The 25,901-nt window shown below is 50.3% G+C and overlaps 2 protein-coding genes across 6 annotated transcripts; one reads left to right on the top strand and one right to left on the bottom strand.

Annotated features, from left to right (window-relative positions):
- The first annotated feature begins 5,699 nt into the window (after positions 1-5,699).
- Arhgap4 (Rho GTPase activating protein 4) lies at positions 5,700-21,961 on the top strand. 5 transcript variants are annotated; one of them, XM_050125076.1, is made up of 22 exons: positions 5,700-6,455; positions 10,955-11,162; positions 11,243-11,405; positions 11,605-11,667; positions 11,948-12,160; positions 13,261-13,389; positions 13,498-13,719; positions 15,381-15,482; positions 15,657-15,848; positions 15,945-16,029; positions 16,278-16,305; positions 16,447-16,549; positions 18,340-18,400; positions 18,486-18,563; positions 18,641-18,775; positions 18,870-18,975; positions 19,067-19,300; positions 19,376-19,449; positions 19,528-19,708; positions 20,041-20,127; positions 20,421-20,520; positions 21,460-21,960. In XM_050125076.1, exons 1-22 carry the CDS (start codon positions 6,389-6,391, stop codon positions 21,691-21,693), a joined length of 2,865 nt encoding a protein of 954 aa, XP_049981033.1. In that variant the 5' UTR covers positions 5,700-6,388; the 3' UTR covers positions 21,694-21,960. The 5 variants fall into 5 exon arrangements, 4 of the variants coding, with proteins under 4 accessions (XP_049981033.1, XP_049981031.1, XP_049981030.1 ...); XM_050125074.1 differs by having other exon boundaries at positions 19,525-19,708; positions 21,460-21,959; XM_050125073.1 differs by having other exon boundaries at positions 19,376-19,708; positions 21,460-21,961.
- Positions 21,962-22,182: 221 nt separating this feature from the next.
- On the bottom strand, positions 22,183-23,853 carry Avpr2 (arginine vasopressin receptor 2; the record flags this gene model as incomplete). Its single annotated transcript, XM_050124989.1, has 2 exons — positions 22,183-22,763; positions 22,947-23,853. Coding segments are annotated over 2 exons (1,113 nt in total), but the record flags the coding sequence as incomplete, so codon positions are not given.
- Between the last annotated feature and the right edge of the window lie 2,048 nt (positions 23,854-25,901).

Raw genomic sequence — 25,901 nt, 5'->3', positions numbered from 1 at the left:
TGATTTCTTGGGGTTTTCTAGTGAGCCTCGCGTTTCAGAGGCAACTTTTCCCACCTTGATACTCTTTGCTTCGTCCTCTTATGTCCCGCTCTCAGCCCTTTCCCCAGCCATACTTGCTCTCACCTGCAGCAGCTCCAGTTCATACCTCGTAAATCCCAACCGCCAACTGCTTGTCTTTCACTTACCTGGAGATGTCCTAGCTGGATCCTGGCCTATTTAGCTACCCGTTGCTTGGGCTTTTCCTTCTTCATTATCCCTGATTCTTTCCTCCATACCGTCCCAGCAGTCATTAAGTCCTGTCAGTTCAGTCACATTAATACATTTTTCTTTAGAGAGGCTGGGTCTTTGTTGCCACCACACCCAGTTTATACAGTGCTGGAGACCTAACTCGGGACCTCTTGGATGTTAGGCAAGCACTCTAGCAACCGAACCACATTCCTAGCCCTAACTGTTGGCCTCAAAGGCCTGGTCCTCCAAGGTGTTCTTTGCATACTGACATTCACCATGATCAGGTTTATTTCCTTTATTTTGTTTATTCAAAATAGCAATTTTTTTGGGGGGGTGAGTTTGAAACAGGGTTTCTCTGTGTAACCCTTGCTGTTCTGCAACCTGTTCTGTAGACCAGTTCTCAAACTCCTGCCTCTGCCTCCTGAGTGCTGGGATTAAAGGCTTGTGCCACCACAGCCCAGCGTTTATTCATCCTTTTTTTTAACATAGGATCTCCTTAGCCAATACTGGCTTGGAACTCTTTATGTAGTCCAACTTGCCTCAAACTTGTGGTAATCCTCCTGCCTCGGGCTCCAAAGTACTGAGATTACAAGTGTGAGCCATCCCGGTCAGTCCCCCGTTATTTGTTTTGTTGCTATGCTGAGACAGTTCTGTGCACTGTTACCCCAATGTCTTATAACATTTCTGTGACTTCTGGTAATTGCAAAAAAAGTCAAATACAGCAATTTATTATAGTTTTGTATTGAATATAAACCCTCATGTCTTTTTCTTTTACCCCCCCCCCTTTTGTTTTTTTACAGAGTTTCTCTGTAACAGTTCTGATAGACCTGGAACTCCCTTTGTAGCCTAGGCTGGCCTCAAACTCAAAGATCTGCCTACCTCTGCCTCCTGAGTGCTGGGATGAAAAACCGTGTACCATCACTGCCCTGCTCTTCCCCTCTTTTCTTTCACGGGGTCTCAAGTATTTTAGGGTGGCTGCGAACGAATTTACTGTGTAACCAAGTTTGGCCTAAATCCTAATCCTTTCGTTTTAGTGTTCCAAGTGCTGAGATTCCAGGTGTGAGCCACCACTCCCGACATTTTTGTTTTTTTAAGCTAAAAAAGCAAAAAGTGAGTTCACCTGATTCTCAAACGCTTTGTCATAACATTCTTTCCTAAACGTGCTTTCTGGCTTCTACACCTGACATCTGAGCTGTCACTATACTAACAATTTCCCCGCTCCCGCAAGTGATACAGCGGTCCATTGATAGGTTGAATGATTTGTTCTGGACCTTAGTTCTTTGGTTGTGGAAATTATCCTTTAGAAACCGAGAAAGCGATATAGGCATCCTCCTGAATATTAACCTTCATCAGGCGATGAAAGGAGATAGAGACACATTGGAGCACCGGACTGAAATCTCAAGGTCCAAATCAGGAGCAGAAGGAGGGAGAGCACGAGCAAGGAACTCAGGACCGCGAGGGGTGCACCCACACACTGAGACAATGGGGATGTTCTATCGGGAACTCACCAAGGCCAGCTGGCCTGGGTCTGAAAAAGCCTGGGTTAAAACCAGTCTTGCTGAACATAGCGGACAATGAGGACTACTGAGACCTCAAGAACAATGGCAATGGGTTTTTGATCCTACTGCACCGTATTGGTTTTGTGGGAGCCTAGGCAGTTTGGATGCTCACCTTACTAGACCTGGATGGAGGTGGGTGGTCCTTGGACTTCCCACAGGGCAGGGAACCCTGATTGCTCTTTGGGCTGACGAGGGAGGGGGACTTGGTTGGGGGAGGGGAAGGGAAAGGGGAGGCGGCGGTGGGAAAGAGACAGAAATCTTTAATAAATAAAAAAATAAAAAAAAAGAAAGAAACCGAGAAAGCGGCTGGAAAATTACGCCAGCGCGTGCTGCTCCCCCGCCCCTTCGCTACGTCAAGCGAAACTGCGTTCTGATTGGCCAGAAATACGTACTTCCCTTTGTACGAGTCGAGTCAACGGCTCGTCCCGCCTAGCGTGCTGACGTCATTATCTTCCGGTTCACAAACCGGTGACGTTGTTAGTTCCCAGACTCTGATTGGTTCTACAGCGCCAGAATAAACGCCGCCTGGCAGAACGGGTGGAGGTACGCACTGCCTCGCCTGCGCCCCATAGTTGGCAAGAGGGAGCTCGCGGAGCTTTTTCCGAAGGCGCTTGCGGAGGCCCACCCTCTTGGGTGTCACTGGTGGCCAGCTGAAGCTCTTCTGTTCGCTCCGCCCCTAGTCGGTTAGGTTTCCTGGGTGGAGGTAGAATCTGGAGTGTGTGTGTGTGTGGGGGGGGTGAAACCGCAGGCCCACTAGGCTCTGGTGGCCTAGCACTTCCCCTGCTTCAGCAGCATCTGTCTCTTGAAAGTGCCGGTTTAAGTGCCTTGTGAGCTGAGGCTGGGAGGTAGATTGTAGGGTGTCTGGGGTTGGCTCCAGGGACGCTTCTCCAGGATGTACCCTCACTGCCTAATATTTTTTTCTCTCCGGAGCCCCCGTTGTCTCATCTCCCTCTGTCCAGAGTAGCCAACCAGTCTGATCACATCAGTCATGTGATCAGGACCAAGTGTACATTCTTCCACGACTTTAAAAAGGTCTTGCGGAACTGGAGAGATGGCTCAGTGGTTAAGAGCACTTGTTGCTCTTCCAGATAACCCAGGTTCGATTACCAGCACTCACATGGCAGCTCATAATTGTAACTCCAATTCCAGGGGATCTGACATCCTCACGCACACAGATATATATGCAGGCAATTCCAGGGGATCCGACATCCTCACGCACACAGATATATATGCAGGCAAAATTTCAGTGCACGTAAGATAAAAATCCTGAAAAATAAAAAGGTCTAGCAGTACTCCGGAGACAGAGGCAGGCAGCTCTGTAGCTCTGTGTTTTTTTTTTCGGGGGGGGGGGGGGGGTTGTTGGGTTTCTTTGTGGTTTTGTTGTTTTTTGAGACAGGGTTCTCTCTTCCTCCATCCCTTGCGCACTCTCTCCTCGCTCTCATTTTCTTGTTTTTAGTTTTGTTTTTCTGAGGCAGGGTTTCTCTATGTAGCCCTGGCTGTCCTGGAACTCACTCTGGACCTGAGCGCTGGGATTAAAGGCATGTGCCAGGTGGTTCTGGCAGCTCTGGCTGTTTTAATTTTAATTTTTCTATTGATTCTGATAAGTGCATAAAGTCAAATATATTAACCATTATGATGTCATGTTGAATATAAAACAGTTGGATGCCTGACTGTCCTGCATAGTGAGACCCTGTCATAAATAATCCTGTAAATCTAGCTCCTTTTAAAAATTTAGTTCTCTGGGCAGTGGTGGCAGATGCCTTTAATTCCAGCCCTCGGGAAACAGAGGCAGGCCACCCTGGTCTACAGAGCAGGTTCTAGGACAGACTTAAAAGCTACACAGAGAAACCCTGTCTTGAAAACAAAACAAAAATATCTAGTTCTCCTTTTGTGTCTACATGTGTGTGTGCGGGTTCCCTCAGAGTACAGAAGTGGGCATTAGATCCTCTAGAAGTGAATGAAGTATTACGAAGTTGTGAGCTGCCTTTGGATTCTAAGAACTCTGCCCTCTGGAAGAGCTCTTAACCACTTGGAACCATCGCCATTGCCTGTCTTGTTGGGTTTTGTTTTTGTTTGTTTTGACAGAGTCTCCATATGTAGTCTTGATCTCTGCCTCTAGGTGAGCATCACCTTGCCCAGCTTATCTGATTTTTAAGACAGGGTCTCACTCTGTAGCTTAGGCTGGCCTGGAAGTCACTGTGCAACCCTGGTTTACCTCTGAGCCAAAACTCTCACCTTCCCCAGCAGGCTTTTGGATTCTTAAAGCAGGAGCTAGCCAGGTGAGGTGGTGGTGCATGCCTTTAGTCTCAGCACTGGGAGTCAGAAGCAAGCAGATCTCATGAATTCAAGGCCAACCTGGTCTACCTAGCAAGTTCCAGTCTGACTAGAGCAACTGAATGAGACCTTGTCTAAAAAAGCTCAAGAAGGGAGCTGAGGAGAAGGTTCAGTGGTTAAGAGCATGTTACAGAGGATGCAAGTTCAATTCTCAGCACTCACATGGAGGTTCACAATCATCTGTAATTCCAGTATTTAGGATCTGAAACCTTCTTCTGGTCTCTATGGATACCAAGCACACGCACACAAATTGCACGTACATGCACACATAAAAGCAAAACACATGAAATTAAATTAATATAAATCTAATAATATTTTTTAAAGTCAGAAAGGAACAGGCCAGGCGTGCTGGCACATGCCTTTAATCCTAGCATTCAGGTGGCAGACTCAGGCTAATTCCTGTGAGTTCAAAGCCAGCCTGTTCTACATACTGAGTTCTAGGACAGCCAGGGCTGTAAGTAAGACCCTGTCTCAGAAAAAGTGGGAGGAGAACAGGAGCAAACAATACAAAAAGCAACTTTACTCATGGCTTCAGATGCCAAACAAGTATCCTCAGAACCAGGGCAATCACTCAAGTTTTCTGTTTTGCTTTTCACTCATTTTTATGCAAAGGGACTGAATGGAGGCACCATTCAGATTCCTGGAGTTAGGACTTGAGAACATTTGAAGGCCAGTTCAGTAGCTATTTCTTATGTGCCTGATTCCTGAATGCTGCCCTGTCCAGGCCCTGGGTGAATGAAGGACTTCTGAGGATTAGTTAAGGCTCAGAGAGAATGAAAACCAGGCAAGGTGGGTTGCTTTAACAAATAAGGTCATGGGTGCCTGGTTTCCCTTAGTAGGGGGCACTGTTGGTGTAAATCAACATCTAACTAGCCTCCAGACCTTTTCTTCAAGGGTCTTTTAGCACCTAGCAGCATCTTAGAGAAGGGCTTCGGTACTGGGAGTGAGTAGAGACCAAGAATCAAGGGAGTAAGTATTCTTTCTGGCCAAGAAAATTGATTGCACACAACTGAAGGACCAGAATAGTCTCCCTATCCTACCAGAGCTCCCGGTCAGTGTCACGCGTGCTCACATGCACTTTGCCATCCATGCGTGCACATACAGGTCCAGACTCCTTTTGGATTTTAGTACCTTGCCTGTCTTTCATCATCTGTATACCCCAGGGCTTTCTCTCCAGCTAGAGACAGGTGGACCTATGGCTTGTCACCTGTCTCCTGCCTTCTCAACAGCCTGGTGCAATTGTGCACACCTGTAATCCTCGCACTTGGGGCAGAGGCAGAAAGATTGCCTCAAGTTTGAGGCCAGCCTGAATTGCATAGAGTACCAGGCCAGGGAGGGCTACAGAGTAAGGCCCTATCTCAACAAAACAAAACATCACAAACTGATGAGTAGGTCTTGCCCTGTGACTTAGAGTTGGTGGGGGGTGGAGCAAAGCCCCATTATCCCTGATGAGGAGGCAAAAGGAGTTGCTCTCAGGCTGTCCCATCGCCCCCACCCATATAGGTTCCTATAGGCGCAACACAGAAGGGAAAAAAGACAGAAAGTCTCTTCCGGCAGCAGGAAGTGGTAACTACCTATGGGGAAATGAGGCTAGTTCTTTCCTTTGGGGCTGAGCAGAAAGGGAACTGTAGCTGAACCCTGCTCCCTCCCCCTCAGGGGGCCCAGAGGGAACACAGGCCTGCAGTCCTCTGGGGAACTTCCCATCAGCTGTCAGGACTCCCTTAGGCCTCACTCAGAACTATGACTCCAGGAAGGAGAGGGTGGCATCTGATGTCCAGGGAGGCAGGCTGCCTAGGGGCAGTCTTGGGTTTGGAGCAGCTATGGCGCCATTGTCCACTGGTATTGAGGGCCAGTGGCCTTAGGGATGTGGTCTGACACTGGAGACCACATAAAGCTTTCTGTAGATGGTGAGGAACAGCAGCAGGTGGTCCCAGGCATGTTGGGGCTCTCTTGCATTGGCTGCCTTATGCTGAGTCTTAGGGCTCAAGGTGATCTAGGTAGATGAGCAGAGGGAGGAAGAAGGCAGCCTGCCTCAAGAGCTGTACACGTGGGAAGGGGCGCCTTGTCCTTCTGAGGCCCACCAGAGCAGCAGGCAGCTCTTGATCTAGGTCGCCCCGCCCCTCCGGGGGACCTGCTGGGGGCGGGGCGGGGCGGGGCGTAGCTGATGGAGGGTGCTGGTTTTGGCGCCCCTGGTCCCTGTGCTCGGCGGTCTTGCCTTGCTGCAGCGTGGGAGCATCGGGACTTGAAGGTGCGATCAGCCCTCGGCCATGGCGGCGCACGGAAAGCTGCGGCGTGAGCGGGGGCTGCAGGCTGAGTATGAGGCACAAGTCAAAGGTGAGAGGGCACTTTGGGCCTGGTATACTGTGGAGACCCCGAGTGTCTGCTGCTGATCTTCAGACATGGGGTGGAGGAGGGAGCCCAGGCCCTGCTTCTTGGAGCCTCTTTGGCCTCAACTGCCTGGCCATGCCCTCCCTCTGTCCTCTCTACACAACTTGGGTCGCCTGCTGCTCACTCAGGCAGCAATGACTGGTAGCCTGAGGGAAGGGCAAACTGAGAGGGTGGCTTTATAGCTGGAGTGTTTTGGGCCACCTTGACTTTGCTGGTGGCCTGACACCTCATTCAACATCACTAGAATCCATGAAGCTTTAACGCCTTTGCCTTCCTTTAACTCTGAAGTAGCTTGCAGGTTAGGGTTTTTGACTGGGTCAGGCTGGAAGACTGCGGATTAGAGAAGTCCAGCCGGACTGACTTTATAACTTTAGGATATTAGATCTCTGGATTCTGCAATTGATGCAAATCACATGCAAATGAGCTTTGTAAGTTCTTAGCTGACAGCTTCATTTCTTCAGGGTGTGGTAGGTAACTCGCACAGGAAAAGAGACAGCATCTAACCTCCTGCCCCCACCCCCAGTTTCTTGTTGTTTCCAGATATCCTGACTACCATTACCACTCTCAATGGCTCTATATTTTATCTATTGTGGATACAAGCTCGGAGAAGCAGTGTCACATACAACAGCTCCCAAAAAGAGGAGTGAAATAACACTTGGAGTTTCCCAACCTGTGGATGAAATTCCAGTGCACTTATTTGGTGCAAGCAAATTATACCAAAGTATGTCTTAGTGATGTCTTACTGCTATAGTGGTGAGCATAGCTACCTTTGAAAGTTTGACACAGTCCTCTTCTTGGTGTCCAGAGCCAGCTTGAGGTAACAGCAGAGAGTGAGCCAGCAGGTGGAGACAAGGATCTCCTCCTACTTCCTCAAAATGTCCAGAAGCAGCTGGGCGGTAGAGGCGCAGGCCTTTAATCCTAGCTCTCTGGGAGACAGGAAGCAATTCTCTGAGTTCCAGACTAGCCTGGTCTACAGAGCAAGTTCCAGGACAGCCAGGGCTTGCAGAGAAACCCTGTCTTAAAAAAAAAAAAAAAAAAAAAAAAGCCGGGCGATGGTGGCGCACGCCTTTAATCCCAGCACTTGGGAGGCAGAGGCAGGCGGATCTCTGTAAGTTTGAGGCCAGCCTGGTCTACAGAGCTAGTTCCAGGACAGGCTCTAAAGCTACAGAGAAACCCTGTCTTGAAAAAAAAAAAGACAAATAAACAAAAGAACAACAACAAAAATTGTGACACCCAAGGACCTTAAAAAGTCTTCAATCACTTCAATCAGCAAACACAGATCAGTTAGTTCCAACTAAGAAACTGGAGTTCGGTACCACTGTCTTTAAGATGGCCCTTGCTCATTCAACGTGTCCGGTTTTTTTGTGGCTTTTTTTCTCGTGCCCCTCCCTCAAAAAAAGGAAAAAGGTCTTCCAACAATGCTAGAACAGAGGCACTGTGTTCACACTTTAAATTCTGACAGGTCAGCAAAGTCGCTCTACTGGTCAGCAGAAGTGAGAGTGAATGCCTGGCTCACAGGAAGTGCTGGAGGGGCCTGGGTCCCAGCTTTGCAATTCAAATATGCAGGATTTCTCACTTCTTTTTGTCAGCTGTTCTTTGTTTGGGTGGGTGGGATTGGAGCTTGGGTATGTAGCCTAGGCTAGTCTTGAACTCATTATTTTACTCAAGCTGGACTGTAACTTACAGCATCCTCTTCCACAACGTTCCAGGGCTGGGATGACAAGTTTGTGCTACCAGATTTTTTTTTTAACACACCTGTTTTGCTCTAGACTCTGGAAATGCCTTATTGTATAGAAGAGAAGCAGTCCTTCTTGGTGGTTCACAGGCCTGAGGAGAGAAAAATTGCACACAGCTGATTTCATGTGTGATGATAGCCACTGCAAAGGACAGCCAAGGTGCCAAGAGTACACTGGGGTTAGACAAGGACCAGAGCTAGTTTGGTAGGAGATCAGGGTTCTTTGAGCTGAAATCAACCTGGTGACTTCAGGCAGCAGTTTCCTGCCCAGTGTGGACCTCAGATGCAATTGACTTGCAATCTATAGCTCTTTGACACTGTCTGGTGTGCATGTTCAGAACAGGAAGTGCTGTTGCTACTGGTAGAGAACCCACACAATATTGTGGTGCACTTGGCACTGTGTAGCTAGAATAGGTCCCTCCTTGGATAACACATCACTTTTGGAGAGCAGGGCAGCCTACAAGGAAGGGTATGCTGGATATTCTTGAGACCCTGCTTGTTAGGAACTTAAATTGCCATTCTTCAAACCCTTTTAGTCTTATTTAGTGGAGACTCCTCTGATTGAAGTCAGCAGCATTACCACTCATTCTAATGAGTAGCTGGCATATACCACTTCAGCCACATGAGGCTGGTGACAGTGATACTTGGTTTTGTAGGCTTTGCTTTGACTTCAGTGTTGGGAATTTACATACACATACACACACACACACCAGCTTCCTTCTGCCTAACTTGTGCCCTTAGTGGAAATTTAGCAATTACAGTGACCAGGTTAAGGGTATGCCCCAAAGCCCACCCCTAAGAGAGTCCAGTGGGTGGGATAGAAGGCTGATAAGTAGGTCATGCAAGCAGGTGGATCTGGAGCCCCTGGACTCAGGGAAAGAAGTCAGTCCCACCACAGTGTGGAGTCTGAGAACAGGCAGGAGACATACTGAGAAAGGAAATCAGAAGGGGAGATGGGGACTTCTGGGCAGGAGATACCTAAGAAGGCCTTTCATCTCATAGCCCCAGGAAAGTCACTGTCAAGACAGTTCACCCATTCTGATCTCTTCATATTGACTTTCTTTTGAACAGCTACCCCAAGGCTTGCCTTTCAGACTGGCTTCCTGGTTCCAAAACCCACCATCTTTTTCTTAGATAAATATAGTAACTGCCCCTTGGGCTCTACACAGTAGCCATAGGGACCCTGAAAATGAAATGAGTCCACAGGGCTCTACCCCCTGGCTTATCTCTCCCTGGGCATCTTGTTGGAATCCTGGACCACAAGCTTTTGGTCATCTGTTTCCATCCCCTCCTCCCAGATTCCTCCCCCTTGCTTTTTGTTTGTTTGTTTTTCAAGACAGGGTGTCTCTGTGTAACAACTCTGGCTATCCTCAGACTTGTTCTGTAGACCAGACTGGCCTCGAACACACAGAGATTCACCTGTCTCTGCCTCCTGTGTGCTGGGATTAAAGGCATATGTCACCATTGCCTGGCTTCCTGTAGCTTTTTGTATACTTTTTTAAAGGCAGTGTCTCCTATAACCCAGGCAAGCCTCAAACTCACAGTGTAGCCAAAGATGATCTTGCATTTTGGATATTCCTGTTTCTACTTCTTAAGTATTAGGATTACCACCATACTTGGCCTGTGTGTGCATTTTATAAGCTCCCATCATTGTTCCTTGTCATTCTACCATGGCTCTATCCCCCTGCTATGGTCCCAGCTCCAGAGTAGCAGGCACTGTGTCTTGAATATGCCTGGAATGAAATAGATGTGAAGTCACCATTCTACTAAATAAATCAATTGGTGTTCTGCTCTGAAGATATGGCTGAAGACCTATCTGTGGACATGCTGCTTCCTGGAAGCCAAGAAAGTGTGTTTTTGTGTTTGATGTAATGGTGTGTGGGTTGAGGTGCTCATCTGGGTCTTTGGTGTGGGGGCGTGGGGCATAGTGCTGCTATCAGCTTGCAGGACAGGCAGTTTTTGCTTGAGATATGGGTGAGGGAAGAAGTATTGCTAAATCAAGCCAGAGATAAGATGTCAAAAGGCCAGTGGTGGTGTGGGGCCCTCAGCTATGAGTCCCTGTAGAACAGAGAAAAAAAACCCTGGGGTGGGTAACTTCCAGTAGAAAACAACAAACATAAGCCAGGCAGTGATGACACATGCCTTTAGTCCTAGCACTCGGGAGACAGAGACAGGTGAATCTCTGGGAGTTCCAGGCCAGCCTGGTCTATACAGAACAAACTACAGGACAGGCTCCAAAGCTACAGAGAAACACTGTCTTGAAAAACAAACAAAAAGGAAAAAAAGAAAAGAAAAGAAAACAACAGACAAAAAACTTAGGCCAGTCCCTTCACTCCTCAACCTTGAGTGGAACATTAGGCCATGGCCCTTCTTACTATGGGACTGGTTTCACCTGGCCTGAAGGCCCTGAAGGCCTGGCTGAGTGCCACAGCGGTCCTGCCACCGAGCAGCTTCTTGTGTCTGTTCAGAAGCCACAGCACAGAGTTTTCTGCCTCAGGGCCCTTCCCGAGTGCACAGGGGCTGCCGAGCCTGGGTACCTTGCTTCTGGGCACACTTTCTTCTGTCCTTAGTTCCAGTTTGTTCAGTCGGGTGCCAAGGAGCCTTTGGTGTGGACAGAATGACTGTCTGTCTTTACCTCTCCTACCGCTTGCTGGTCTGGTTGGTTCACGCCATGCATGTTGACCAGGCCTGAACCGAGGTCCCCTTGCAGGGATGCGCTGGCAGTTGAGTGAGCAGCTCCATTGCCTGGAGCTTCAGGGAGAGCTGCGGCGAGATTTGCTGCAGGAGCTAGCTGAGTTTATGCGGCGCCGGGCAGAGGTGGAGCTGGAGTACTCTCGGGGCCTGGACAAGTTGGCTGAACGCTTTGCCAGCCGCAGTGGTCGCCTGGGGGGCAGCGGCCGGGAGCAGCAAAGCTTCCGGTAGGTACCGCGCGGGCAGCAGTGCCTTGCTGGGCCTGAGACCTAAGCTCCCTGGTCTGAGTATTCCTCTGCTACAACAGGAAGGAGCCGACTCTCCTGTCACCCTTGCACTGCTGGGCTGTGTTGCTGGAGCACACGCGGCAACAGAGTCGTGAAAGTGCCGCCCTCGGCGAGGTGCTGGCTGGGCCCCTGGCTCAGCGCCTGAGTCATATTGCTGAGGATGTGGGACGCATAGTCAAAAAGGTAGAGTCACACAAGTTGTGGAAGGCCTCAGGATCTAACAAAGCTCATGGGGATCTAACTGCTTGAGAGGCATGGGAGGCCAGGTGGAAGTTGCAGCCCAAGGTCGGCTTGTCCCAATCTCAGGTGATGGGTTGTCACAGGATGGTGGGAGGCACTAAGTAGGGTAATGCTATAGACACACATATCCCTTCATCTCTAGAGTAAGGACCTGGTGCAGCAGCTGCAGGATGAGCTCCTGGAGGTGGTCTCAGAACTCCAAACAGTAAGCAGGACCCACTGTGTGCTGATCAGGGGGAAGCAGGAACAGTCCCAAGCCATTGCATCTCCTAGTCAGGTTCAAGAGAATGGATGCTCAGGGATGACCTGAGTCGGGGGGTGGGGGGCAGGCATGGGCTGCTCTATGCTCTGGGGACAGAGTGGTTAGATGATAACATACTTAGGTGAAATGGCCCAACCCTCAGATCTGAATCCCAGAGGAGCTGAGGGGTACTGTTCCTGATCATGGCCTTCATCAGGGCTGCCTTACCTGGGCTTCCCTGCAGACCAAGAAGACATATCATGCATACCACTTGGAGAGCATGAATGCTGAGACCAAACTCCGGGAAGCTGAGCGTCAGGAGGAGAAGCGGTCAGGCCGGAGTGCCCCGCCCACCACCATGGCTGCCTCTGCCAGCACCACGACTACTGTTACCACCACTGAGACAGTGCCCCTCAGAAAGAGCTCTCTCAAGAAAGGAGGGCGACTAGTGGAGAAGGTGGGCCTGGAAAGCTGTGGGCCCCCCCTCTCTCCAGCTCTTGTCCCTGGCCTTTGTCCCTACCAGTTCTTGACTGTCCCTGGGGCAAAAAAAAAAAAAAAAGTGTGGGGGAAGAACTTTCTAGTCCTCCAACAAGATTCTTCCTTCCTGGTCAGACCTGATGGCTCTGGGATGTGGAAAGACAATCATAGTGTCAGGACAGACTGATTCTATCACGTTAGTTCTAAGCATGTTGTCCCATAGCCCTGCCAGAGCAGAGAGCTGGAGTACTCTAAGCCTGGAGGACTTTTTCCTAGCTAGCTTCTAAGATTTTAGGAGCAGAAGAACTCAGGATGAGTGAAGAACTGTGTGCCATTCCGAGAGAAGCATTCAAGGAGACCCCATGGAGAGGATGGAGAGGCTCCAAACTAAGTGGAACTGAGGGCAATGGCTTTTGTTTTGTGCCACCCCCATGTGGAGCCTATGTGACTTTCTCATACATTTTCATAGCTCATACCTCTGTCACGGGGTCGGAATACAAATGCCTTTTACTTAGCCATCTGTTTCCAGGTGACCCACTTCCACTTCTCTGGAGAATGACAGTGGGGCATGTTAGGGACTCAAACCAAGACAAGGGTAGGGGTGGGGAGATCAGCCCTTGCCAAAAGATCAGAAGTAGCCACAGAAGAGGTAGGGAGTCAAGACAGGTTCTGGGAGTTGAGTGGGAAACCCTGTGCACAGTAGAGCTGAGCACTGAGGGTGCACCAAGGATTGGTGTATGACATTGGTTTTTTTTGTTGTTGGTGGTGGTGGTTTTTTTGTTTTGTTTTGTTTTGTTTTTCGAGACAGAGTTTCTCTGTAGCTTTGGAGCCTGTCCTGGAACTAGCTCTTGTAGACCAGGCTGGCCTCAAACTCACAGAGATCTGCCTGCCTCTGCGTCCCAAGTGCTGGGATTAAAGGCGTGCACCACCACTGCCCCACAGTGTATGGCAGTGTTAAGAAGTTCATGATGTATTAAGCATAAGGAACCTGTGGCACATTGGTCATGCTTTTCGGCAGAAGGAATGGGAACAAGTGGTCTCCAAATGGGTGGCCCTGATGTGCTTTGGTGTCTTGAGCAGCGTCAGGCCAAGTTCTTGGAGCATAAACTTAAGTGCACGAAGGCCCGAAACGAGTACCTGCTCAGCCTGGCCAGTGTCAATGCTGCTGTCAGCAACTACTACTCACACGATATTTTGGACCTCATGGATGTAAGTCCTGTGTGGGCAGGCAAATGGGGTCATGGTATTGGAGCTTAAATGCTTGGACCTTTGGCTCTGGCTCTAGACCCACAACAGTATCTGCTTGCTTCTTTCCAGTGCTGTGACACAGGTTTCCACTTGGCCCTGGGGCAGGCCATCCGAAGCTACACAGCTGCTGAGAACCGCACCCAAGCCTGCCAGATGCAGGGATTGGGCAGCCTGGAAGAGGCTCTGGAGGCTCTGGATCCTCCAGGGGACAAGGCCAAGGTGCTTGAGGTTTATGCCATGGCCTTCTGTTCCCCTGAACATTTTGACTACCAACCCCATGAAGGTGATGAGGTGAGGGTCACTTTATTCCACCCCTGCTCCTGCTACCCTTACAGCCCAAGCTGATTGCAAAGGGCTTTACATTCTCTGGGCTTCATACTAATGTGGGTCAGTCACATAATTTACACTTTCATAAAGCAAAACAAACAAGAAATTCTAGGATGCTGAAATTCAGCCCTTCAGTCCGTGGCCTCTGGCCCATTAGAACAGTTTGCTGTGGCAGTTCACTGAGGGGCTGCCCTCAAACACAGGGCAGCCCCAGCATCCAGATCTTCACCATGGCTGTCCATACACTATACAATGAACACTCTTTGTAGCCATGCGTGCCTTTTATCCTAGCACTGGGGAAACTAAGGCAGAAGGATTACCCTAAATTTAAGGCTAGCCTAGGCTGCATAATGAAGCCCACAGCTTGGGCTTCAGTGTAAAAATCTGTCTACAAATAGAAAAACTGATGACGACAACAACAACAAATTTCATAATAGATACTAGTGAGGAAATATAGAGTGCAGCATCCTCCATTCTTTCCTCTTTTCCTTCCTCCCTTTCTTCCTTTCTTCCCTTCCTCCCTTCCTTCCTCCTTTCTTTTCCTTCCTTCCTTCCTCTCCTTCCTCCCTTCCCTCCCTTCCTCTCCTTCCTTCTATTCCCTCCCTCCCTTCCTTCCTTCCTCTCCTTCCTTCTATTCCCTCACTCCCTTCCTTGTATTCCCTCCCTCCCTTTCTTCTTTCCCTCCCTCCCTTCCTCCTTTCCTCTCCTTCCTTCCTCCCTTCCTCCTTTCCTTCCTTCCTCTCCTTCCTTCTATTCCCTTCCTCCTTCCTTTTCTTCCTTATTTCCTTCCTTCCCTTCCTTCCTCTCTCTCTCTTCTTTGGTTTTTCAAGACAGGGTTTCTCTATATAACAGCACTAGCTATTCTGGAACTCGCTTTGTAGATCAGCCTGACCTCAAACACAGAGATTCACGTGCCTCTGCACAGGTGGTTGTGAGCCACCTAACATGGGTACTGGAAACTGAACTCAGGACCTTGGGGTGAACAGCAAGTTTTTTAATGATAAAAGGTAAAACATTATTTCTGCAATTTCCAGGTGCAAAGTTCAGTGATGTGAAGCATCACTGCTATGTGACTGTTACCCTGTCTATTTCTAGACTGTTTATTTTCTTAAACAGAATTTGTCCCTATTAAATATTTAGGTCTCCATTGCTCTCCTTCCAGCTTCTAGAACTCACTATCCTGCTGTCTCTGTGAACTTGGTTTACAACACTGACACATAAAGGTCTCTCACGGCAGTCAGCTTCTACAACATTTGTCTTGTAGGGCCCGGCTCATTCTGTTCCTCAAGGTTCATCTATCCTGCAGCATGTGTCCTTTTTTCATATGACTTAAACATTATGTATTCCTTTGTATTGGTATTTGAAACTTACTGAAGATACAAGTCATATCCTTGCCAGAGACTGCAGCTCCGCTGGTAAAGTGTCTATCTAGCATTTCTGAAGCCTTTGGTTCTCTCCCCAGCACCCCATTAACCTGGCATGGTAGCCATCCTGTCATCTTAGCACTCAGGAGTTGGAGGCAAGCAACAGAGATGTACCCTGTTTCTTCAGGCCTCTTCTTACTCCTCATTTGAGGTCTGTGCCCTGGCCTAGTCCTCCTCAGTCCCTGGTACTACCTTCTTCAGGTGGCTGAGATCCAGGTTGAGATGGAACTTCGGGATGAAATTTTGCCCAGAGCCCAAAACATCCAGAGTCTCCTGGACCGAAAGACCCTCGAAACAGAAGAGGCATGAATGGATGCGCCTGGGGTGGGGACAGGCCTTAGAGCTTTCTCTTGGCTTCAGCTGCCCAGACAGTTCCTTCCTAGCTAGCAGTAGCTTCCCTTTTCTCTTACTGTAGATTCAGGCTTCTTTCTTCCCATGATGTCCTCCTCTCTCACTGCGTTGGCACTCTCCTTTCAGGTGAATAAGACACTGAAGGCAACACTTCAGGCTCTGCTAGAGGTGGTGGCATCAGAGGATGGGGACATGCTGGACCCTCTGCAGGCCAGCCCTTCCACTGAGTCCCTCAAGTCCACAAGCTCAGACCCAGGCACCCGACAGACAGGCCGCAGACGGAGTCAGCAGCAGGAGACAGAAACCTTCTACTTTGCGGTGGGGCTGGACAGGCAGGACAAGGCCATAAAGGGCAGCAGAGGGAAAGGGGGCTGAGTTGGATTCAAACTAGGGACTCTTCTTTGGGTTTTCCAGAAGCTGCAGGACTATCTGAGTGACCGGAGCAAGCTTGCCAAGCTGCAGGCCAAGCATGAAAAGCTGCAGGAGGCCATACAACGAGGTGTGTCCTGCTCCAGACACACCCTTTCTAGGGCCCAAAGCTGCCCTGTCCTCCCTCTAACCTGGCCCATGTTCTTTCCTGACCAAAGGTTGTTTGGCATACAGGAACTAACCCAGCATAGGTGTACTGACTTCTCTCCTACCCCTTGGTCCTTTGACTATCCTGAGCTTTCAGTCCAAGCCTCTTCTCTCTGGGGTTAATTGAAGATCTTCAGCCTGAGAGACAGACCAATATTTTCTCCTTTCCAGGTAATAAGGAAGAGCAAAAAACATCTTGGTGAGTCCTTGATGAGGCCTATTTAGAGGTCCCCATCTTCCCTATTCTTACTCCCCAGCTCTAGTTCTACTGCCAGCACCCTGTGGCCTGGCTGGGTTAGGGATGGGAAGACTTCTCCATGGTAGCTCCCATTCTTCTCAGGACCCGGTGCACAGAAAGAAAATTCCACAAGAGCCACCATCCCCGTCCTACCTCCCAGTATAACCAGAAACTCTTTGGAGTCGACCTGGAGAAGTTTATCCAGGTATTTGCTTTGCCCCACACTCCAGCCACTGAAGGCTATCCCTGTTGCTTCTGGTCTTTTGCCAGCCTTGGTGGCCCAAGCGACTGCCTAATCCCTGAGCTCTCTAGTCCCAACCTTCCTGGGTGTAGCTCAAGTGCCTCTACCTATGCACACCACTTGCCAGTGCTGCTGAGGGCTCCCTGGGCTTCCTAGTGACCTGTAACAATTAAAGGAAACTATATTTTTGTTATTATTGTTTACTTTTGGTTTTTGAGACAGAGTCACTTTTTTTTATTTTTATTTTTTGGTTTTTTGAGGCAGGGTTTCTTTGTAGCTTTGGAGTCTATCCTGGAACTAGCTCTTGTAGACCAGGCTGGTCTCAAACTCATAGGGATCTGTCTGTCTCTGCTGTCTCTGCCTTCTGAGTGCTGGGATTAAAGGCGTGCACCACCACCACCCAGCATTAAAGGGAACTCTCCTTATAAAATAATTTATTATCATTTATTTAACTTTATATGCATTGGTGTAAAGTTGTCAGATCCCCTGGAACAGGAGTTACAGACAGTTGTGAGCGGCCATATGGTTGCTGGGAATTGAACCCGGGTCACTGTAGAAGAGCAGTCAGTGCTCTTAACCTCTGAGCCATCTCTCTAGCCCTCTAAAGGAACTCTTTTTTTTTTTTTTCGGATTTTCCAGACAAGGTTTCTCTAGTTTTGGAGCCTGTCCTGGAACTAGCTCTTACCGACCAGGCTGGTCTAAAGGAACTCTTAAGGAACTCAGAAGACCTGGGGCTCTAGGAGCTGGAGAGATAGCTTAGTGGGTAAGAGCACTGACTGGCCTTCCAGAGCATTCCAGGTTCAATTCTCCAGCACTCACATGGCAGCTCAGAACTGTCTGTAATTCCACTTCCAGGAGACCTGATACCTTCACACAGATATAAATGTGGGCAGACACCAATGCACATAAAGTTTTAAAAAATTAAATACACACTTAAAAGAGAAAAAAAGAAAACCTGGGACTGTAACATATTTAGGGATAAAGTGTTGAGGATTCTATCCTGTGGTTAGGATCAGCACAAGATGCTTATAGGTCATACTTCTGGCCTGTATGACCTTGACAATTCTAAACAGAAAAAAAAGCAGGAGAGATCTGAAAGAGCCAGGTGTGGTGGTGCAGCCCATAATCCTAGCACTTAATGGGCAGAGGCAGGAGGATCAGGAGATCAAGGCTAGCCTTAGCTATATAGCAAGCATTAGGCCAACCTAGGATTAATGAGGTATTGACTCAAAGGGAAGGGAGGAAAAATAACAGCATCATTTACAACCATCCCATTATGTACCTAGAGCATCCATAAGAATCAGACCATTTAAATGAGCAGATATAAGTTCTGGAGTGTTCTTTGACTGCAGGTCACCATCTAAATTTTGATTGCCTTATTATACTTGCAACTATTTGCAAATAAAAGGTAAAGTGCCAGCCGGGCGATGGTGGCGCACACCTTTAATCCCAGCACTCGGGAGGCAGAGGCAGGCGGATCTCTGTGAGTTCGAGACCAGCCTGGTCTACAGAGCTAGTTCCAGGACAGGCTCCAAAGCCACAGAGAAACCCTGTCTCGAAAAACCAAAAAAAAAAAAAAAAAAAAAAAATGGTAAAGTGCCATTTATATGGCACCAGCGAATCAATTTCTTCACAGAGATTCCAATAAACTCCACTATAACACTATTTTTTTATAACACTATTAAGAGAAAAGTGATAGATTGGCCAGGGAACTTGCTGTGTCCTAGTAAAATAAATGTGTTCTCTGTTACCAGAGCTCAGGTCAAGCTGTGCCCCTTGTGGTGGAGAGCTGTATTCGGTTCATTAATCTCAATGGTAAGTATAGGCAATCTTCTGTCACCCTGGCACTGGGAATTTGTGGGAGAGGGGATTCTGCCTGTCAGCTCCTTATCCTTCACAGGCCTGCAGCATGAAGGCATCTTCCGGGTGTCGGGTGCCCAGGCCCGTATCTCTGAGATCCGAGATGCTTTTGAAAGAGGTGAGGACCAATAGATAAGTGTGGCAGTGGCTTCAGTAGGCACAAGTAACCTCATTTTACCATGTTACCCTCCACAGGGGAGGACCCTCTGGTGGAAGGTTGTACTGCTCATGACCTAGACTCAGTGGCTGGGGTGCTGAAGCTGTACTTTCGGAGCCTGGAGCCCCCACTCTTCCCTTTGGACATGTTTAATGAGCTGCTGGCTTCAGCACGTAAGGCCTGAGGCCAGATGGGTAGGAGGGCACCCACTAATGCTAATGGATACAAGTTTACTTGGTCTGCTCTCTTGGGCTGCCTTGGCCACAGAACTGGAGGCTGTGGGAGAGCGCATACAGCCTGTGAGCCATCTGCTGTCCAGACTGCCCAGACCCGTACTAGTGGTTCTGCGATATCTCTTCACTTTCCTCAACCAGTGAGTACTTCTGGGGAGCCAGTTGGCTCTTGGGGTTGGAGGGGGTCACTAGTGCTATAGCTCCCTGCCTGTGACCTGCATATTTCCCCAGCCTGGCCCAGTACAGCGATGAGAACATGATGGACTCCTACAACCTGGCTGTATGCTTCGGGCCCACACTGTTGCCTGTGCCTGCTGGGCAGGACCCTGTAGCCTTGCAGGGCCGGGTGAACCAGTTGGTACAGACTCTTATCCTGCAGCCAGCGCAAGTTTTCCCATCCCTGGCCATGCTGCCAGGCCCCATCTATGAGAAGTGCATGGCACCACCTTCTGCCAGCTGCCTGGGGTATGCTTTGGAGGCTTATTGGGGGAGAGGGAATCTAGTGGAGGGAAACCTGCCTTACTCTGCTTGAAATATCAGGGATGGCCAGTTGGATAGCCTTGCTGGGGAGCCGGAGCTGGAGTTGGAAGCTGGGACCACAGCTCAGGAGGATGGTGAGGAGGGATCGAGCAGGGAGGCTCTACCCCATCCTTTACTCTACCCTCAGCCTGACCATTTCTTCCTGACAGAAGCAGAAGGAGTTGTGGAGGCCGTGGCCTGCTTTGCCTATACTGGCCGCACGGCCCAGGAGCTGACCTTCCAGCGGGGCGATGTACTGCGGCTGTATGCTCGGGCATCAAGTGACTGGTGGCGAGGGGAGCATGCTGGCGTGCAGGGACTCATTCCCCATAAGTACATCACACTGCTTGAGGGGTGAGTGAGCTGACATCCTGGGGAGAGTCTCATTGTAGTCTCATTGTATCTGCCTGGAATCTCCTGTCATATTCATGGTTGCTTTTCAGCCTATAATCAATGTAGAGTCTCCAGACCTTCTTTCTGGAAGTAGTCGCTGACATTCTGTTATGCTCAAACAGGACTTGTTCTAAACAAGGTTGCTGGCTTCCACAACCCTAAAACAAAGTCTATAGGCCTGGGTTTCACCCAAACACAACTATTCCCAACTCCTTTGACTGGGGTAGGGGATATTGGCCTCCAAGCTCCAGCCAGGAGAGAGTACAAACAAAGCCAGTCTTTTCCCTTCCCAGGGATGAAAAGCAGACAGCTAGTTTGCAGACCACGACGGAATCTGTGAGCCAACCAGAGGGCTTCCTGACCTTGGAGTTTACCAATCGGTGAGCCAGGAGAAGACAGGCTTTTGGAAAGACCCCTCAGCCGTGTGTGCTGTTAGAAGCAGCAGGCACCGTGGATAAGAGGCTACCTGCACTGTTAAGCTTGAGGGCATGGGCTCTGGTTTTGGCCACATGGGATTGGGGACGTTGTTGCATAAAGGACTCTAAAGTGTGTCCAGAACAGAGTCAGCCCTATTTGTGACTGGGAGGGATTCTAGAGGAATAAGATGGGCACTGCCAGCTTATGTTAAGGATTTCCCAGGGCCATTGCCAATCTTCCTATCTGTGCCTTGTAGGTTGGAATTAGGCATCCCACGTGAGGCTGTGGGTGCCTCTGGGCACAGAGGACACTATTTGGTCCCCACCTCCCCTGAGCGACCTGTGGAAATAGATAAGGTAAGAGCCAGGACTGGCTATGGAACCAGCAGGGGGCGCCTCTTCTACATGGTCTCTGCCCTTCCCAAGGTGAGGCTCATTGTTCTTATCCTTAGTCCCAGTCCAGGGGCACCTGGCGCTAGCAAGTCCAGTCACAATTTAGGGAGGGGCATGGGGGACAAGGGAGAAGAGACAGGGTGGGAGGGACAGGGGTAGAGACGCAGAGGCAGAGATAAGAGGGCAGAAGATCATCAGCCCTGCTGTGGTACTCGTGAGCTAGGAAGAAGCCAGACTGTCTAGGCTAATGTGGGCTAAGGGCTCCAGGATAGACTTCAAGGCTGGCACCTAGAGCTAGGTTTTGGTCCTTAGCAAGCCAGGGAGAGTAAAAGAACAGATGATAGGGAAGTAGAAGGGACAGCTGACTGAGGTTCTGATGAGTGGTACAACTTGGGGAGTCACCTTTATAAGGCGAGTCCTTTTAGCCCCTGTGAACTGAGCAGGGCATCCCTGAAGACAGATGCTAAGTCTTAGGAAGAGTGTCCCCACTCCTAGGCCTAGGGAGCCTAGTGAAGGCTGGTAAATACACAGACACTAAAGCCTGGCAGCTGGGAGACCCAGGGGAAGCCACTGACCCGGGAGTCCCCAGCATGTTGACAGCCCCAGAGCCCATGGATGGAAGCTCTCTTGTCAGCCAGAGAAAAAGTAGGAGTGAGGAGAAGGGGAACCCAGGACTCAGAGGGGCCCCTTCTCCAGAACCAGACCACGAAGTTACTGTCTCACAAGCAACACTGAAGTGACTGGAGGAAGAAAGCTGGAATGAAGTGGGGGAGGTGGCCTGGAGGCTCAAGCAGTCTCTTCTATGGCCCCTGGAGAGAGAGCCTGGCGGCAGTGTGGTAATCAAGGCCTCAGTTTGGGCAATGGAGGAAACTCACTGGGCCCTCCATTTTTCCTTTCTGCTAGGCTGTGGCGCAGAACATGGACTCTGTGTTTAAGGAGCTCTTGGGAAAGGCTACTGCCCGCCAAGGACATGGGCTAGCATCTACAGCCTCCCCCAGTCTAGGAACCCGAAACCTGAAGCCCTTGGCCTGCAGCAGCTTCGGCAAAAACAAAGTCTTCTCTCGGGGACCTGGGGCTCCAGTCTCTCCCTCAGCCTCCCCTCCCCAGGGTCCAGTCTCAACTCGCAAACCGCTCTGAGGCAGCTTACCTCAGCAGTCACCAATCCACCATTTCTCTCTAGGCCTCTTTGAGAAGTAGCAAAGGAAGGAGGCTAGAGACAAGCCCCTCTGTACTTTTGCTGGGAAACCCTGGGCTATGGCTGTGGAGAATGGAAGTTGCAGCAATTCATAAAGATCCTTACACTGGCTGCTGTTGTAATAACCTACACTCTTTGAGGGTGCTAAACGAGGCTGGTGCAGTGCAGCTCCCAGAGCCTGCACTGCTAGAGGCCACATACCAAGACAGAAGGTTCAACAGCTTCAACAGCTTCTCCTGGGAAAGAGGGTCCTCTGACATGGAGCTAGCTGCCTGTTGTCATTTGGGGACCTGCTCCCAAAAGTGCAATCTTGGTTGCTCATATCACATGCTCTTGACCATATGTATATTTATAGGTATGTAGGGGTCTTTGTCTTTATCCACCATTTACCTGGTCTGAAAAACCTTTTCCACGTGGAAAATTAACTGCAACTTTTATTAAGGAGATAGACAGAAGGGAGGAATAACGGGAAGTTCTACTAGCCCCATCCTGGTCCTTCCTTCAGCTCCCTGGGATTCTTCTTCACCCACAGGGTACTTGCCAGGATAAGAAGCACAAGCACCTCTGTCCCCTGTTCCTACTCCAGACCTTGAGGCCTCTGTTCCAGTTGCTTCCCATGTCTGGCACATAGGAGTCAACTTGAGGGTTTCCTTACAGTCCTGGAACATTCCTTCTTGCATACCTGAGGACAATGAGACCTAGGGAGGATCAAGGATGGCCAAGGTACCCCTCTCTTGGTACTCCCAGGGCCAAACCGAGACAGTCAGCTACAGGGAGCCTTTGGATGGAAAAAGCCCAGTGATTGCTCAGGAAGGTGTATCCTTGGTCAGAGAAGAGCTGGCCGTGGCACAGGACTCATCTTGAGGCCCCAGGCTGGGTGTGGTGTGCCTCTGAGCACAGCAAAGCAGGCTCCGCAACTCTGAGGAGATGCTGCTACTGAAGGAAGCATAGATCCAGGGGTTGGTACAGCTGTTAAGGCTGGCCAGCAGCATGAGCAGCACAAAGGGAGGTCCTATGCAGGAGAGAAGAGTCCAGGTTGGAGCTTAGGGTGTCCCTTGCTCATGCTAGCAAGCCATGGGGGCACCACATGTGAACCCACCAGTAGGGCATAAAGGTAAAGTAGGTGGAATACCTGAATGTTTATAGCCAGGCCCTTACCTCCCTCACCCCCAGCCTTAGCCACACCCACACCCACTTTCCAGAGGAGCCTCTGGGTCCCACGCTGCCCACAGCTGCACAAGGAAGAAGGGTGCCCAGCACAGCACGTAGACGATCACAATCACCAATGTCATCCTCACAGTCTTGGCCATGGCTGCTGACACATGGGCTCCCTCGGTGGGACTGCCTGTTCGGTGCCCTCTGCGGCGCCTCCCTGCCCTCTCAGATGGCCCTGGCACCAGACTGGCATGAATCTCTCTGAAGATAAGAACCTGGCAGGCAGCAATACCCAGGGCAGGTGCTACAAACACCATCAAGGCAATCCAGGTGACGTAGGCACGAAGGCCCCAGGGCTCTGCAAATCTGGCCCAGCAATCAAACACTCCACTGCCATTTCCCACATCTCGTTGAGCAAAAATGAAGAGCTGAGGCAGGCTGAGAAGGAGTGAGAAGGCCCAGGCCACCAGCACTGGCCGGTTCCAGCGAGCCCCACCTCCATGGCGGTATGCCAGCATAGGGCGGCAGATGGCGCGGTGGCGGTCTAACGTCATGGCCAGGATCATATAGGAGGAGGCATACATGCCCACCATCTGCAGGTACTTGACGGCCCGACACAGGGCATCAGGGCCATGGAAGCGGTCAGTGGCATCCCAAGCCAGCTGGGGCAGCACTTGAAACAAAGCCACAGCCAGGTCAGCTAGGCACAAATGACTGATGAAGACGTGCATGGGTGCCCAGCGTCCACGCCGGCCCCGTCGTATTAGGGCTCCCAGCACCAAGCCATTGCTCAAAGCCACAGCCACAAAGATGATAGAAAGCAGGGCCAGTTCAGCCCGGACTAGCAATGGGTTTCGGTCATCCAGTAGCTCCTCCTGGCTGCTGTTGCTGGGAGAGCTAAGGGGTGAAAAAGGCCCAGGCACAGCTAGGCAGGGGGGAGGGACAAGTTAGTGGGATACCCTGTAGGCTCCCTAGAATGAGAAAATTCCAGCGCCAGGGATGGTGGCCCGTGCAGCTGACACCTAAACCCCTTGTTGGTCTTACTGCCCATTTCCTGGCTCCCAGCAGAAGGGACTTCAACCCGCTCACAAGAAAGAGAAAGAAGTTTTAGGAAAAAAGGCCTTCTTGGCTTCATCAAACCCACCTAGGCCACCTGGCTCATCCAAGCAAGGGGTAGTAGGAACCCAGTGACTGGAACCTTACCGGATATGGTGGACACAAGGAGCATGGTGGGGGTGGCTGCAGGTGACCTGCACACCTGTCACGGGGGCCAACTCAGCCTTCACTCCAGGGGCCACCCCCGCTGTCCAGGGTCACTGCACAGGATAGAGGTGCCAGGAGGCAGGCACCTCTCTTAAGGTGCGTTCACAGGTTGGAGGTCCAGCCTCTATTTAGGCCTGGACAAGGAATATAAAGAACAATCAGACAGAACAACATATGAAACTCAGATTCCATCCAGGCAGCACGCAAGAGCCAGACTGGTGATTAGGCATCAGAGGTAAACACTAAGATTCCCCCCCCCCTGCTCAGACAGCAACTTGGATAGACCACCATTGGAGGGCTAAGGACTGGACAAGAGAGACCAACTATGCTTCTCAGAGCCCTTTTACAGCCCCTTACCTGCTCCAGCTCCTGGGCTTCTGGGCAGCTGGGCAGCAGCGTGAAGGTGGCTCAGCACTCAGATCGGTTCTCCATTGTCGGCCCCGCCCCAATCCAGCCTCAGGGAATGACCTGCACAGGAGACTTCCCCCTCCTCCCCTAGCCTCCCGCCTCCCCTAGTCTGGCTGGCCTCCTTCCTCCTTCTACCAGGAAGTAAGTTCCTGTTCTCCAATTTCCCTTTCTGCCCCAGGCTTCCTCGGTCAGTCCCAGGACCACCCTTCGCAAGTGCAGGCCCCATCTTGGTTCAGCAGCAGCAGCCTCCATCCTGCCTGCCCCTATTCCACAGATCCATCTTTCTAGAACATCTGGTACAGCAGTGCTGTGGGAAACTATTTAGTGCAGGACCTCATCTCCTAAGTGGGAAACTGAGGCTGGAACTGACCCAGAATCACTACTTTTTCATGGCAAATCCTGACCTTTAGCCAAGCCAAGCTCCTTCTTTGATCTTCATCTCCCTGTGCCAAAAGCCTGGGGATGGGAGAACCTCTCAGGACCATTCAAGACCCTCCTCCTCAATTAGGGCTGTCTGCCCAGAGATGAAGGACAGGAAGGGAAGGGGTGGAGCTGAGGCTAAACCAGGGCTAATGTGCCCATGTGTGATCCAGCTTCCTCTCCAGGAGCCTGTAGGAACCAGGAGCACCTACACCCTCTTCTTCATGCCCCACCTGTAAGCACCCATTCCAAGAGGAAGAAGGCTTTTCAGACTGATCTCCAGTATAGTTACCTGTTTCTCTCTCTCTCTCTTCATACACACACCCTCAAATACATGCTTCACCCAACGTGAAGACTCATGCATTTGTGCACAAACAGCAGGCTCAGGATCCAAGGTCCCGTGTGAAAGAACCCGAGCAGAGAGCTTAGGGACCCAGATGTTTAGGACTTCCTCTCTCCCACACACCCAACTCCTGTCACCTGTAACTCACCAGCACCTCCTCTTTTCTATGGCTCCCTGTCTGTTCAAGTTAGCTCTGTAGACCAGGCTGGCCTCAAACTTACAGAGATCTGCCTGCCTCTGCCTTCTGAGTGCTGGGATTAAAGGTCTGTGCCACCGCTGCCCATTTTTTTGTTTTGTTTTGTTTTGTTTTGTTTTGTTTTGTTTTTCTGAGACAGGGTTTCTCTGTGGTTTTGGAGCCTGTCCTGGAACTAGCTCTTGTAGACCAGGCTGGTCTCGAACTCACAGAGATCTGCCTGCCTCTGCCTCCCAAGTGCTGGGATTAAAGGCGTGCGCCACCACCGCCTGGCTTTGCCCGGCTTATTGTAGCTTTAATTTTTTTTTAATTTTACTACATTTATTTATGTGAGGTTGGGGAGTATACCTCTCCCCCCCCCCCGTGTG

Source organism: Alexandromys fortis, unplaced genomic scaffold (genome assembly GCF_014885135.2).
Source record: "Alexandromys fortis isolate MF-2015 unplaced genomic scaffold, M_Fortis_MF-2015_v1.1 scaffold_225, whole genome shotgun sequence".
NCBI lineage: Eukaryota > Metazoa > Chordata > Mammalia > Rodentia > Cricetidae > Alexandromys > Alexandromys fortis.
The sequence above is the reverse complement of the archived record's forward strand: the minus strand, read 5'-3'. Positions and strand labels throughout refer to the sequence as shown.

Bases quoted from the DNA above. Each gene is read 5' to 3' on its own strand.
- Arhgap4 (XM_050125073.1), top strand. From the start codon at position 6,389: ATGGCGGCGCACGGAAAGCTGCGGCGTGAGCGGGGGCTGCAGGCTGAG. The intron at 6,456-10,954 runs GTGAGAGGGCAC...GTCCCCTTGCAG, and splicing joins GTATGAGGCACAAGTCAAAG to GGATGCGCTGGCAGTTGAGT. The intron at 13,390-13,497 runs GTAAGTCCTGTG...GCTTCTTTCCAG, and splicing joins ATATTTTGGACCTCATGGAT to TGCTGTGACACAGGTTTCCA.